The following is a 14,422-nucleotide window of genomic DNA, read 5'->3' as shown; positions in this document are numbered from 1 at the left end:
TTATTAACACAAACAGAAATGTTTCTGCTGACATTTTGCTTCGTGTTTTATTCAACGAAAAGCATGTATTTGCACCGCAGTCACTGCAGTTGAACCCTCTTCAGATGAGGAAATAAAAAGATATCATAAAATAAAGTACAAATAAAAATTACAACCGAAGTCAAAACAAGACGTCTACAGATTTTCCTGTCGATACACTGCAGCAGGGGGCAGTATTTCAACTATGGATTATGTGACAACAATTCCAGAGAAGAAGAAGAAGAAGAAGAAGACGAAGAAGAAGAAGAAGCAGAAGAAGAAGCGGAAACGGAACGAGATTAAGCCCCTCCTATTCAAGATGGCGACTTAGTGGCTCGTCCACGCTCGTTTGTTGACGTATATTCCAAAAGCTTGTTTATGTTTCAGTGTTGAGTTTAAATTGACTGTGACCATGTCGAGGCTTATCGTCAAAAACCTTCCTAACGGGGTGAGTAAGCTGCCGATGTGTCGGCGAACAGTAAGGGTGGTGTTTAGTTTGACATGCTGTGAGCTGTGTGTCGTGGTTGCAGATGAAGGAGGAGAGGTTCAGGTCCATGTTCGCCGCCTTTGGTACGGTGACAGACTGCTCTCTGAAGTTCACCAAAGACGGCAAGTTCCGCAAGTTCGGTTTTGTCGGGTTCAAGGCGGAAGAGGAGGCGAACCGAGCACAGAAACACCTGAACAGGAGCTTCGTGGACACGTCCAGGATCACGGTGAGGGCTCAGTACTGCTGCTGTCCGCCTTGCTGCTGCTTTTCCACGTTTTAACACCGTCGACTGTTCCAGGTGGAAATGTGTAAAGCGTTTGGAGACCCCACCAAAGCAAAAGCCTGGAGCAAACACACCCAGAGCTCAGGCCTGGACAAACCCTCTGCTGCTGCTGCTGCTGACAGCAAAAAGGTACCTGATCACCCAAAGAGCAGGAGGAGAATGTATCTTGAAAGATGAACACTTTCATATCTTATTATTTTGATAACTAAAGCTCCAACGATTATTATAGTGGAGAATGCATCTCTTTGTTTTTGACTTTAGAAAAAGAAGAAGCAGATAAATGAAGTCAACAGTGGACTTGCAAATGTGAGTAAATAAGTCATTCAACAACTCGGGCTAGATACTACTTTGTTGCTAACCAAGGTGTGCACATGGCATAGCTTATAGATGTCTGTGATTATGTTTTAAACATATAATACTGGAGAATTTAGCTAAAATATTCATAGTTTTTTTTTAGCTATTAAAAGTATTGTTTTCCAATTAGTACCAATATTCTAGGATTATGCTGACATTTGGTGGCACCATTCAAAAAGTAAATTGTGCGATACCCACTTCTATCATTTTGATTTGCTACATTTTACAGGCTATTCCTTTTCAGCATTGCCCTCTACATCTATGATCTGTATGATCTACACAATAGACCTCGAATAATAGTACTTAAAACTGAATGAACATTTTGCATCAGGCTCTCACAACAGAATAATAATCTATCTAATATATATGCAGATATTTTTTCCAGTGTTTTAATGGCATACAGTGTTGTTTTTTTAATTATGTCATGTTTCATCTTTGCATGTTCACATTTTTTCTCATTTCAGCTGGAAGCAGATCAGGGATTCAAGGAGTTTCTCTCAGTACATCAGAATCGAAGCCAAGCACCAACCTGGGCGAATGACACTGTGCAGCAGCCAGCTGATCATGACAGTGGACAAACTAAGACTCAGAACAAGAAGAGGATTGCTTCAGATGACTACCTCAACTTTGATTCAGACCAGTCAGATGTTGAGGAGGAGAATGATGATGATGATGATGATGATGAAGATCATGATGAAGGTTGGTAGTGGTGATCCTCATGTAGGTTCCCCAGTTAAGATGCTGGATCCTCTGAAGTTTCGGGGTGAGCAGTCGGTTTCAGTTCAGCAGTTCAGTTTGGCCTCTAGGTCTTTTTAAGAGCCTGTGTTTGTGAGCCTTGCCCGCCTGGGGCTGCAGAAAAGGAAATAATTACTGAAAATGTTACATACCACAGTCACAGAAATATACAGCAAAGGAAAACTAAGGCTTGAGTGAGCTACATACTTTGCTTTCAGGTCCCACTAAGGAAGCGCTGAAGTCTGGCTTGTCAGATATGGAATACCTGCGCTCAAAGGTTGCACAGGGGAATGACGCCACAGAAGAGGGTGATGATGACGACGACGGTGACGATGATGATGATGATGATGATGATGGTGGTGGTGGTGAAGACGATGATGATGAGGATGAGGATGAGGATAATGGTCCTGTGCAGCACACAGACAGTGCCTATGAGAGTGGTGACAGAGAAAAGACCAAATTTTCAGTTTCCCCTGAGGATAACAAGCAGAGCAAAGCCAAGAAAACTGCTGCGCAGGAGGTGATGTGCAGTTATAGGCTACTGCTCAGTGCAACGTTGTTTATTGTTTTTGTTCCGTTTGTACATGTTAATGTTTATCATCTGTTTGTTGCAGATGGAGCCGACAACAGATTTCACAGTGAAGCTGAGAGGAGCCCCGTTCAATGTTAAAGAGGTGAGACAACTTAAACTTCCTCATTTCAGATGTCTAAACCCCTGCTTTCTATTTCTTTGTCTGCATCTCTGAAAACACTTGTTTTAATGTGTGACATCAATAGCAACAAATTAGAGAGTTCATGACCCCACTGAAGCCTGCAGCAATCAGGATTGGAAAGAAGGAAAGTGGAAATAGAACAGGTATGTGACTGAAAGCATCTTATTTTATGCTCCTCAGTATATAGTGTGGCAACATTTTAGATGCTGAGTATGCTGCATAACAAACTCTCAACTATAGTGTGTGTAATGCATGTGTTCAAGAAGACTATGTACTTTCCCATGTATCAGCACCTCTGTCTTATGTGTGTCCCTAAGGTTATGTATATGTGGACTTGCGCTCAGAACAAGAGGTGGAAAAGGCCTTGAAGAAGAATAAGGACTACATAGGTGAAAAATATTGTCTTGTTTCCATTCCCAAAAGTTTTTGGCTATCCTTCTTTAACATTTCTCAAGTTTGACATTAACTGCCACTGTTTAACTGTTAAGTGAATTCCCCATATAATTTAGCTTTTAGTTCAAATCAAAATTGTGATGCAAGTGCAACTGATAAATTAAACCACTGAATACAATAAAAACGTGGCATTTTTGGCAGAAAAGCACAAATACAGAACTACAGGGTTAGTTGTGAAAATGTAATATTTCATTTTGTCTGGAGAATTACCTTGTGTCTCTGTTTTTAGGAGGACGTTATATTGAGGTCTTTCGGGTGGACGCCTCCGGGATGAAGGGCAGAAGGGCCAAAAAAGAGAAAGAAATTGACAGAAATTTCATCAGGAAACTCAAGGAAGATGAAGAGGAGGAAGACATTGCAGAGTCGGGTCGACTCTTCATCAGGAATCTGCCTTACACCTGCACAGAGGAAGAGATCAGAGAGCTGTTTGCTAAACATGGTGAGTTTAAAAAAAAAAAAACAACAAAAAAAACATGCACAGGCTTTTACTTGTAAAACGTATTTCAGTACTGTCAGTAAGTTTCTGCTAACTTTGCAATTTTCACAGGTCCTTTATCTGAGGTGCTTTTCCCTATTGACAATCTAACAAAGAAACCTAAAGGATTTGCTTTCATCACTTACATGATACCAGAGCATGCTGTGACAGCTCTCGCTCAGTTGGACGGACATATATTTCAGGTATTTGTTCTCTGAATGATGTTTGAGAGGGCTGTCTACACCACAAGATGTGCAATTTACACGTTCCACCTCATTTGCTGAATGAATTGAGGCTGATTGGAAACATTGCTTTCTCTCATTTGTCTAGGGCAGAATGCTTCACCTGCTTCCCTCCACTTTGAAAAAAGAAAAGACAGAATCCTCAGATGCTGGCGGGCCTGGCTCTTCATCTTACAAAAGACAAAGAGATGCAAAGAATAAAGCTTCAAGTTCTAGGTATACACAGTCCCCTTAATATTCAGCTTCTCTGTTTGTTGTTTTCTTTTATGTTAACATGTTAAATTACTGCTTATTTCCAGTTCACACAACTGGAACACCCTGTTTCTTGGAACAAGTGCAGTGGCAGATGCCATTGCTGAAAAATACAACACCACTAAAAGTCAAGTTCTGGACCATGTGAGTGATCCTGTGTCTTATTCCTCTATATTGAAGCTCCCCTCAACGTACTTCTGCAGCAGGTCTCATTACAGCAGCATGTGAAATGTAAAGTTTAATACAAACGAATCATTCAAATTCTTTGATTTCTTCCCTCCTGTGCAGGAGTCCAAGGGAAGTGTTGCGGTGAGGATGGCTCTGGGAGAGACACAAATTGTCCAGGAGACACGCCAGTTTCTACTGGACAACGGTGTTTCTCTAGATTCCTTTAGTCAGGTAAGTGTAAGATAAAGTCGTCCTCACTTTCTGCTTTAAATTGAGTTGGCTAAACTACTTCCTTGCTTGCTGTGCAGGCAGCAGCAGAGAGGAGTAAAACCGAGATCCTGGTGAAAAACCTTCCAGCTGGAGTGGCAGTGTCAGAGCTGGAGGAGCTCTTCTCACCTCATGGCTCTTTAGGTCGAGTGTTGCTGCCACCTTCAGGACTCACCGCCATCATTGAGTTCCTGGAGCCAACTGAAGCAAAGCGAGCCTTCACGCGGCTGGCCTACAGCAAGGTGCGTGCCATTTTTCACCTGTATATCCTGTTCATACAGTGTGTGTTGAATTAGCACTCTGAAGACTTTTATGTATCTCTGCAAACTAGTTCCATCATGTCCCGCTGTATTTGGAGTGGGCACCTGTTGGGGTTTTTGTGTCAGCCAAACCAGAACCAGGTAGTCCCACAAAAGCAAACACTCACAATCCTGAAAGTCTTTTCAAGTTAAGTGTTTAAATTGCATAAGTAATAGTAATAAATGAATACATATTTGATTTGTCTAACCAAGTTCCAGCCAAAGAGGAGGTGGTGAAAGAGGATAAGAGGGAGGTGGAGGTGGAGGTGGAGGAGGAGGAGGAAGATGAGGAAGAGGAAGAGGAATCTGCTCCAGGTTCCACACTTTTCATTAAGAATCTTAATTTCAGCACAACAGAAGAGAAACTGCAGGAGGTGGGTCAATATATAAGTACAAAATTGCTATATTTAGTAACAGTGAAAATTAGTTTTATGCACTGATTTGTATATTATTCTTTTAATTTGTTGCAGACATTCTCCAAATGTGGCAAGATCAAATCCTGTTCCATTTCCAAGAAGAAGGACAAAACAGGTACAAATGGGTACAACCAATCTGTTATTAGCTAATGTAATTTGATTAAAAGGGTGTACCTTCTTCTTTGCATGTTCTGTGTGTGTTTTCATGTATTTGGTGAATTATCTGGCCTCTGGTTCTGTTTGACTCCCAGGAAAGATGTTGTCCATGGGCTACGGTTTTGTTCAGTATCAGACTGCAGATGCAGCCCAGAAGGCCCTGAGGCAGCTGCAGGTACAAGCTCCATGTCCTCATTGAAACTCTCCCCTTTCTCCACAGAGTGATTCTTTGCTAATATTTGCACTCTGTCACTCTCTTCTTTAATTTCACGCCCTCCATCCACCAGCGCTGTACTGTAGATGATCACGCATTAGAGCTGAAGATTTCTGAGAGAGCTATAAGGTAATATTTGTTTGGCTTCATATCTTTTTAAAGATATTGTGAAGCTTCATTAAGTTTCATTAAAACTGAAATGTTAAGTAACAAAAAAATGTTTTTAGCATTTCCATTGGCACCAAGCAAGAAAGTTACATTTAAAATTGCGCATGAAAGAATAACAAATAACATTCTGGTAAAGGGTTCTCATTGTTTCAACATGTTGACTGAGGGCTTGTAATGTATATGAACCTCTTCTGTTGTGCTTGTTCATTCAGCCTTTTCCCTCTGTGCAGGAATACTGAGACGTCGCGTAAAAAGAAGCAAATTGAGAAGAAGCAGAAAGGATCTAAGATCCTTGTGCGAAATGTTCCCTTCCAAGCGACTGTCAGGGAAATTCGTGAGCTCTTCTGGTAGGTGTCCATAAACAGTGCCTTTTTTTTAATGCACATGTAGATGGAGAAGGTTTAAAATAGATAATTTAATAATGCTATGATCTTTCTTTGCAGTACATTTGGAGAACTGAAGACAGTCCGTCTTCCAAAAAAAGCAGCTGGCTCTGGGAATCATAGAGGCTTTGGCTTTATTGATTTCCTCACCAAACAGGATGCTAAGGTTTGCCTATGATTTTTATTGAAATCCATTTTTTTTAGGTGATGTCATGTATATTTGGGGAATAAAGAATCTTTTTATGCGACTGTGCAGTGAAATAATCTTGAATCCAATGCCCTTGTTTTCTCTGCAGAAAGCATTCACTGCTCTGTGTCACAGCACCCATCTGTACGGGCGACGTCTTGTGCTGGAGTGGGCTGATGCTGAAGAAACAGTGGAGTCACTGAGGCGTAAAACAGCTGAACATTTTCATGGTAAATGTACATAAGTGTTTTACGTTAAAAATAGGAAACATGGGGGAAAAAATGCTGAAAAAAATTTATTTCTCATTCACATCAGTGGCCTCCAAAAAGCAGCGAAAAGCAGAAGTTTTGGATGGAATTATGGAAACGATGGAAACCGAAGGGGGCGCAGAAGACTGACGTCCCCTAAATGCTACTGCTGGAGGCCGCAACACAACCTTGACTACAACTCCTGTTTTTTCTGTGAAAAGGACTGAAGGAGAAAGTTGTGAAACATTTGTCATCTCCTTGAAGTTGTATGTTTGTGGGGGGGGGGGGGGCACAAAAGTTTTTATATAAAATTTAATTTGATAATGTGGATGCTGATGGTGTTGGTTTGTTACACGTTGTGTGTTTGAATGGGACAACGACTCCAAAGTACGGTAATAGGACGGAGGCTTTTATTTCGAAAGCGAGCGCCTGGTGTCAGGTGACCAGTCCTGGGTCGTCACATGACTCCTGTGTGTCAACATGGCGGCCAGGTGTCGGTCGTTTGCCGTGGGGAGTTGTTTAACAGTTCTTAATGTTTGGGTGATTGTACCGGTGCTGTGTCTCATTTGTGTGTCTGTCGGGGCGGAAATAAGAAGCGCCGTTGTTGACAAACAGACCGGACAGCTGTCCCTCCTGGACGGCTTCAGATCGGACTTTGTGGCTTGGGCCAACTTCACCGATGACATTAAAGCCTCCGGGTAAGTGGATCACATGAGAAGCTGTTGTTTAGCCCGCTACTGTCCTTAAAACCATCAGAAATTACCTTCCGATCACCGGCTCGTCTAAAACTGCACGACAACAGCTGTTGCCGTTATTGTTCCCCACAAAAGTGTGAAGTAAAGAGCCATGATGAGATTTAGAGTCATGTGACGAGGAAGAGAAAGGAGACGTAAACAGCAGGAATGAAACTCGGGACAGATTCCTGTGATCATAGAAAGATGCCTGAATAAGATCGATAAAAATATGATGGAAAACATAGAAGAAATATTCAACACTATTGAGGTGACAAGGATTTAATGCTGGTGGAGAAAGCAGGAAAGACTACAGTATAGTTTAGTAAAATACTGACCATGACTGGTTTTATAACAAGGAAAGTGAAAAATATACAACAGACATCCCCAAGCAACGGTCTCCAAATGTCACGGATTTACATCTTTCCTTCAAAGCATATCTCCTTTTCCTTGCTCTTCTCTTTGCCACCATTGCATTATTCCAAGCCACACACCAATATCTTTTGCTCAAACGTTCAGGTGGTCGTTCCTGGAGGTCACAACCAGCAGTCAGTACAATGACAGTATCCAGGCTTATGCTGCGGGTGCGGTGGAGGCTGCTGTCACATCCCAGGTCGGTTCAAACCTTCACTCTGCAGCTTCCAATGTCCAAGCAGTCGAAATGTTTTGGTATGAACTCTCAGTATGTGTTTGTTTTTAGCTTATCTACAAACACTGGATGAACACGCTGATGGGTTACTGCGGCCCCTTCACAAGACAAAGCGGTTACTGTGGCCGGCTAAAAGCTTTCATCACAACCAACCTGCAGTGGGTTCAGCACCAAATAGAAAAACAACCGACTTCACCCTATTGGTACCAGGTATGTGCTGAGCATTTGTGCAGTAATAAATCGCTTGCGTGGAAACAAGAACTTTCAACTTTGTTCTTGGCAGATACGTCTGGCCTTGCTGCAGCTGAAAGGTCTGGAGGACAGTTATAATGACGAGCTGTCCTTTCCGGTGGGGTCGCTCTCTTTCAATCCATTTGGCTTTATGTGAGTGCTCGTTTCCATTGTGCAATAATTAAGCAGGTTCCTTAACCTCACTGTTGTCTCACATTCTGCCCCGCTGTCTGTCCAACCAGACTTTTTCAACTGGGGGGGGATCTGGAGGACTTGGAATCAGCTCTAAACAAATCCAGCCAAACCCGACCACTTGGATCTGGTTCCTGCTCTGCTCTCATTAAACTGCTGCCGAACAACAAGGAACTGCTGGTGTCACATGACACTTGGAATAACTACCAGGCCATGCTGCGAATTATGAAGAAATACAACTTTTCCTTTAGAGTCTCTCCTGCAGGTAGCTGACTGACGTGTCCTCCCGTTGAACACGCCGTCATTATGACCTCGAAGGAGTAGTTCATAATTTTGAGCAAAAGGTTCTCTCTTGAATTTGATGAGAATGTAAATACGCCTCATATTTATACAGTAAATTTAAAGCAGTCAACAAACAGTGAGTTTAGTTTAGCTAAGCATAAAGACTGGGAAAGGAAAGAAACTCCTTGCATGCCTCTTTTGAAAGCTAACAAAATGTTAAAGTATGACATTGCAGACTGCCCGTGATAACCACATCTCCTTTTATTGCGTTGTGTTTTTTGAATGCTTAAGCCAACAAGGTATGAGGTGTTCATTGTTTTGAGGTGGTGGAGATGCAAACAGAGCCAGTTTACAGACAGCAAAGCTAATAAATGTGTTCAACATTTTTGAAAGCATTCCTTTAGACTATATGGCCCACACTTTTTAGACGTTCTCAAGATTCAGAGACGCTGACAAAGAGAGGATGTGAAACCGTGTTAGTACTAACTTGCAATCGTTGTGATTTCTCCAGACAATGAGCTTCTTCCAGGAAACACTCAGGCTTTCTCATCTTACCCAGGATCTATTTTCTCTGGAGATGACTTCTATATCCTTAGTAGTGGCTTGGTGAGAGCTCTTCGTACTTGACACGACAGAAGTTAATGTAATGTGTTATTTGTTGTTCATAAATGTTGTGTCTTCAGGTTACGCTGGAAACCACCATTGGCAACAGCAATCCCGATCTTTGGAAGTTTGTTCAGCCCACAGTGACCGTCATGGAGTGGCTCAGGAACATTGTTGCAAATCGACTGGCTACCACTGGCAAAGAATGGGCTGAGATTTTCAGCAGGTGGAACAGTGGGACGTGAGTTTCACGCATCAGAAAGAAACTTTTTAACCAACATTATCACCACTTTGCCCAGAGGTGATCTTGTGAGCAGGTTTCAGGCTCTGTTTGCTTCCTATTGAGTGGTGTTCCAAATTCCCAGTGATTATAAGATTAGAGGCGATGTTGTGCGATCGCAGACTGTGAAGAAAAGTTCAAAATAAAATATGTCTATTTTTTATCAGTCACATGGGCTGGGACGTACAGCTGCAACAGGGTCGCTGTGCTGAGTGTTTGATATGAAGTTACATCAGTTACTTCATACATACATAACTGTACAAAATGAATACAAATCAGCATGAACTAGCATGCTTATGGTTGCTTGCTCCGTTTGCATCGTGTGTTTTGCAGGTATAACAACCAGTGGATGATTGTAGACTATAACCACTTCACTCCAGGAGAGACTGATCTGAAGGAAGGCCTCTTTGTTGTGCTGGAGCAGATTCCGTAAGTGTATCCAGTTTATCTGATGAAAAAGCGATGACTAATTCAGTATTGACACGCAAATGACACAATCTCACATTACTCCTTCACTTAGAGTAAACTTTTACCTTGTGATGTTGCAGGGGGTTTGTTGTTTATACTGATAAAACTCAGGAACTGCTGGAGAAAGGGTATTGGGCGAGTTACAACATACCGTAAGTATCCAGGTTCCAAAGAGTGAGTTTCATGCAGTTTTATGTGTGTTTCCTGGTTACGTTGTGCGTCAGCTTATCCTTTTTTCATTCATGCTTATGTTGAAGGTACTACGTCGATATATTCAATGCCAGTGGCTGCAACGAACTTGTTAGGAAGTACGGCCCGTGGTTCTCTCTGGACCAGAATCCTCGGGCCCAGATATTCAGAAGAAACCAGACCGATGTCAAAGATGTGGACTCAATGATCCGCCTAATGAGGTACGGTCTGTATGTTGCGCCTGCTTGAGGTGTGGGAATTTTTATCATGTGCTGGTCTGGACAACAAAATCCAAACAAATTTTAACTTTAGACTGAAATTTCAAGGTATTTATTAGATTTAGTGTCTCACCTCAGGTACAACAACTTTAAAGAAGACCCCTTATCAAAGTGTGAAGGCTGCGATCCCCCAGCAAATGGCGAGAATGCAATCTCAGCTCGTTCAGATCTGAACCCAGCAAATGGAACGTATCCGTTCGGTGCCTTAAGGCAGAGACCACACGGGGGAACAGATATGAAGGTTTTTATTTGATAGTTGTTATTTTTTCCCATTTTTGGGAGTGTTTGTCGATGGCATTGACTCTTGTGTGCTAATGGAGCTAATGGGCTAAATCTGACTGATTGTGTACCTCTGCAGATGACCTCATACGAGATGTTTCGAGAATACAGTATGATGGCAGTGAGCGGGCCGACCTGGGACCAGGTGCCACCTTTTCAATGGAGCACTTCCCCTTATAAAGACATGATGCACATGGGCCACCCTGACATTTGGGAATTCAAGCCAATAAAAGTCAATTGGACTCCTTAATTGTTATACTGTGTTTACAATTAGCATAAATGCTGCATCTATCCTGTTCTGACAAAGGGAAATGATGGAAAGTGTGAGGCAGATTTTATGAACGCAACAGTATTGATTCTCAGGAAAGCAGAAAGCATTATTACGGGAATGCACTAATAATTAAAGTACAGAATGCTAAGGAGAGTTTTAAATGTGAGACCATGTAAAAGAAAACAACTTCAAACCTTTTTATAACGTTGGAGCTTCCATATTAGATTGTTTCTGATTTTCACATTCATCTCTGATGCCAACTGCATGAAAATGCAAATCATCTCCACTCTGACGGCTCGATGATTTATTGCTTGGGTAGCTTTTCCCCATAGATGTGCAACTCTCTTTTGAGAAATCAGGTACTAATATGTAAAAATTCTCTATAACACTAATGGAAAATGTTTTGACGAGTCACATGATTTCGGTCATGAATTTTAAGAATCTTCTGTTTTTAAGGTATTTTCTCAATGAAAAGTCTGATGTCTTTGTTTTGATATAATTTTGTTTTTCTGTTTGATCCAATTTTTTCATATTTTCCATATAAAAAAAAAATAAATTGAAAATTGGAATCTACATTTTAATTTTTCATTCCCCACGTTAATCCATAATTTATGAGTTGCTGGTTTGATGCTGTGTGCTTTTTGCACCAGAGCAGGATGGTTTGAATGGTTCACCAAAACTTATATAAAATATTTACCATGCCATATTTTAACAGAGGCAGCATGCCATTGTTTCTGCAATGATTCTAATAATTCTTATGGCGCGAAAACTAGTTTTTGGACATTTCAGCTAACACCATCGAATATAATTTCTTCCCCCTGATCAAACAATGTTTACCCCTCCTTTCTCCTTTCTCCCATAATCAAAGGCAATGCAACATGATGCTGAAGTTAACTGGGAAGGTAAATAAGAACTTGAAAATTAGAAATGTGAAAAAGTTTGTGTTCTATCTTTCCACTCTCTGGAAAAATGAAAATGCAATGGCAATTATTTATATATGTTAATATATATCAGACGATTCTACACTAACTGTGCTGTTTCTCATCACTGAAAAAAGTCAGAGGGTCTTGATGACATAGAAACCTCTTTCAGTATCTCCACTAAACTGTGCTCTCACACAGATTGTTTGAGAGGGCCGGGATGCTACACGTCCTTTGGTGGATTTGTGTGTTTGATGTTGTCCTGAATCCAACAATATTACATTTTGCCTGATAAACCAGTCTTTGTCTGCTTAATTAAAAGCCTCCTCGCATAGATTACAAATCGGTGCATTTGTACTTTAATTTCCATTTGATTATGCTGAATGGATTGTCAATTTACATTTGCAAGGACTTCATCTGGCCCCAGTAGACATGCAGCAAGTCTACAGGACAGTATGTAAGATACGGCCTCGCACACTCAATCGCAACGCATGATGTTTCTCAGGCGCTGTACAATGTCGTAGTTTTAAAGGAAATCACAACAAACTGAAGTTGATGGGAATATCACTTTTTCACGTTATAGGTGGCCAGTCAATGGATGTCGAGGTTACATCAGTTCATCACGCAGGATCCACCTTGAATACTGACAATTTCTTTCCTGAAATTTTGAAAATGTTAATGTTTCATACTGTAATATGAGTTCGGTGGCCTGTCGGAATACTTCAGTGATTGACTGCTGCCATAATCATTAATACCTCTCATTCACAATTCATCCAGCACTCACGTGCTCCGTGGATAAATCTGTTGACGCTGTAGATGACTGTGTTCTAACAAAGTGGTGCCTTATTCACACACAGCCATTTAGCTGTACCGTGATGTTTGTGCACACAATATTGAGCTTACAGTGTGAATTGGTTTAAGACTGAGCGACAACGACAAGGTTAATGTGTATATTCATCTTGGAACTGAAAGTCTAGTCTAGTTTATTGCAATTTCCCAGTCTGGGATGAATAAAGTATCTATCTATCTATCTATGTATCTAGTAGAGACACAATGGGGACATTATTGTATGCTATTGGTTGAAAACATAGTGTCATTGTGTCTGTGCTATGAAATGTACAAACTCTAATTTCTCATTCACAGACAGTGGAAGTCTATGAAAGATTGGATGGTTTTGACATTTTCTCCATAATCCAGAGTCCAGAAACTTGAAGCGCTGAAGCTCTTCTGGCAGCTAATGGGGGCACAACACTTTACTAGGACGCTTTCCCGTGTAGGGTTGTTTTCCCAGAGAGTACACTCTCAACGTGATTTAAATGTATGGTTGTAAGTATTATTCATAATCAAGTGCCAGGTTACAAACAACCATGTACATTTAAGCATCAACTGATTCTCCTCTCACTGATGTTCAAACAGGCTGCGCCGTGATTTTTCCCTGTCACTTTTTTGGAGACAAATTCACCACAAAGTAACATGAAGCCCTTAAAAATCATTCGGCTTCACATTTTCCAATGATATGTGACCACTTGGCGTCACATTTGAATTTATCGTTTTGTGTTTGTGCAGAGGGAGAACGGTGTAGCTCATATTCGCTTCTGTGTACTCTCTAAATAATGCGCACACAATTAAGGGTTTTGTGCTTCATTACAGCTGTTGGCTTTGAATGAGACTGTGTGTATGTATGTGTGTCTATGTGGAGGGCGGGGGTGGCGTGGGGGTCATCCAGTACATGCGTCCGGCTGTTGCTTGTTGTTCTCTCCCAGGTGGAAGCTGCAAATGCATCAGAACAACAGAGGATCTGTTCAGACTGCAGACAGACAGCAACTGGCACAAGGCGAATGGGCTGATTGTAAACCAAACCAGAAACAATCCTTGGACACGAGTAGAGTGAGTATCAATATCATCAAATGGATTTTCTTGTTTTGCGATGATCTTTCAGATCTTAAAATAGTTTTCCATTTCATGTAGGTACTTAACAGTGCTAAATGCATTTTTGGTCGCATCCTGTGACACACTGGGCTATTAATGCAGATGTTCATCAGATGTAACCCATCAGAAGCTGTATTTTTCTCTAAAAGTTGCTGCAGTCACTTGCTGAAATAAATTGCAACTCCAAATCTGTGGCTCTTGATCTGAGGTGGTGCATTCAGCTCATTCACTGGCTATAGGCAGCTATACTCCATGTCAGCCCCCTACACCTCTGTGTAAGTCACAGCTAGAGACTGAGGCTGACTGAAAAGTGACATTTCATTTTATTCTGCAGTTTTTGAAGACTAAATCAACGCTCAGAGGAATGTAGCTGCCACTTAGTTTTGTCCCTGGCATTTATGATTCGCTCATTGCTTGATTTAATTTATTCGTATTCTACAAAAAAATTTGAATTAAGCTTTTTTACAAGAAGTATTGAAAGAAAGAAAGTATACAGCAGAGTGTACGGGCTAAAAGCTGATTAGTAACAACAGTGTAAATGAGCTGGTCTCGTACAAACCAGCCACTGGACCTGCTGAGCCAATCAAGCATCTCACTGGTGC

At 41.3% G+C, this 14,422-nt stretch overlaps 2 protein-coding genes across 4 annotated transcripts; both read left to right on the top strand.

Moving 5' to 3' along the window:
• Positions 1-338: 338 nt before the first annotated feature.
• On the top strand, positions 339-6,825 carry rbm19 (RNA binding motif protein 19). Of its 3 annotated transcripts, XM_029510439.1 has the most exons (25): positions 339-466; positions 549-731; positions 804-917; positions 1,050-1,094; positions 1,607-1,841; positions 2,096-2,397; positions 2,492-2,551; positions 2,655-2,733; positions 2,908-2,979; positions 3,273-3,482; positions 3,591-3,721; positions 3,849-3,976; positions 4,060-4,156; positions 4,301-4,411; positions 4,489-4,689; positions 4,779-4,848; positions 4,960-4,976; positions 5,025-5,120; positions 5,217-5,277; positions 5,414-5,493; positions 5,606-5,661; positions 5,931-6,047; positions 6,144-6,249; positions 6,380-6,500; positions 6,586-6,821. In XM_029510439.1, the coding sequence occupies exons 1-25, from the start codon at positions 431-433 to the stop codon at positions 6,666-6,668; spliced, it is 2,811 nt and encodes a 936-aa protein (XP_029366299.1). In that variant the 5' UTR covers positions 339-430; the 3' UTR covers positions 6,669-6,821. The 3 variants fall into 3 exon arrangements, with proteins under 3 accessions (XP_029366299.1, XP_029366300.1, XP_029366298.1); XM_029510440.1 differs by having other exon boundaries at positions 2,096-2,343; positions 4,779-4,851; positions 4,966-5,120; positions 6,586-6,825; XM_029510438.1 differs by having other exon boundaries at positions 4,960-5,120.
• Positions 6,826-6,899: 74 nt separating this feature from the next.
• plbd2 (phospholipase B domain containing 2) lies at positions 6,900-12,132 on the top strand. Its single transcript, XM_029510441.1, has 12 exons — positions 6,900-7,216; positions 7,769-7,862; positions 7,950-8,108; positions 8,182-8,282; positions 8,372-8,586; positions 9,115-9,209; positions 9,287-9,447; positions 9,820-9,915; positions 10,035-10,106; positions 10,212-10,364; positions 10,500-10,662; positions 10,780-12,132. The coding sequence occupies exons 1-12, from the start codon at positions 6,999-7,001 to the stop codon at positions 10,948-10,950; spliced, it is 1,698 nt and encodes a 565-aa protein (XP_029366301.1). The 5' UTR covers positions 6,900-6,998; the 3' UTR covers positions 10,951-12,132.
• The last annotated feature ends 2,290 nt before the right edge of the window (positions 12,133-14,422 follow it).

The sequence above is a fragment of the Echeneis naucrates genome, chromosome 9 (genome assembly GCF_900963305.1).
Source record: "Echeneis naucrates chromosome 9, fEcheNa1.1, whole genome shotgun sequence".
Lineage (NCBI taxonomy): Eukaryota > Metazoa > Chordata > Actinopteri > Carangiformes > Echeneidae > Echeneis > Echeneis naucrates.
The sequence above is the reverse complement of the archived record's forward strand: the minus strand, read 5'-3'. Positions and strand labels throughout refer to the sequence as shown.

Excerpts from the sequence above, each read along its gene's own strand:
- rbm19 (XM_029510438.1), top strand. The coding sequence starts at position 431 with ATGTCGAGGCTTATCGTCAAAAACCTTCCTAACGGG. Across the intron at positions 3,977-4,059 it reads AATAAAGCTTCAAGTTCTAG|TTCACACAACTGGAACACCC; the intron begins GTATACACAGTC and ends GCTTATTTCCAG. Across the intron at positions 6,250-6,379 it reads TCACCAAACAGGATGCTAAG|AAAGCATTCACTGCTCTGTG; the intron begins GTTTGCCTATGA and ends TTTTCTCTGCAG.
- plbd2 (XM_029510441.1), top strand. The coding sequence starts at position 6,999 with ATGGCGGCCAGGTGTCGGTCGTTTGCCGTGGGGAGTTGTTTAACAGTT. Across the intron at positions 9,916-10,034 it reads GTTGTGCTGGAGCAGATTCC|GGGGTTTGTTGTTTATACTG; the intron begins GTAAGTGTATCC and ends GTGATGTTGCAG. Across the intron at positions 10,663-10,779 it reads ACGGGGGAACAGATATGAAG|ATGACCTCATACGAGATGTT; the intron begins GTTTTTATTTGA and ends GTACCTCTGCAG.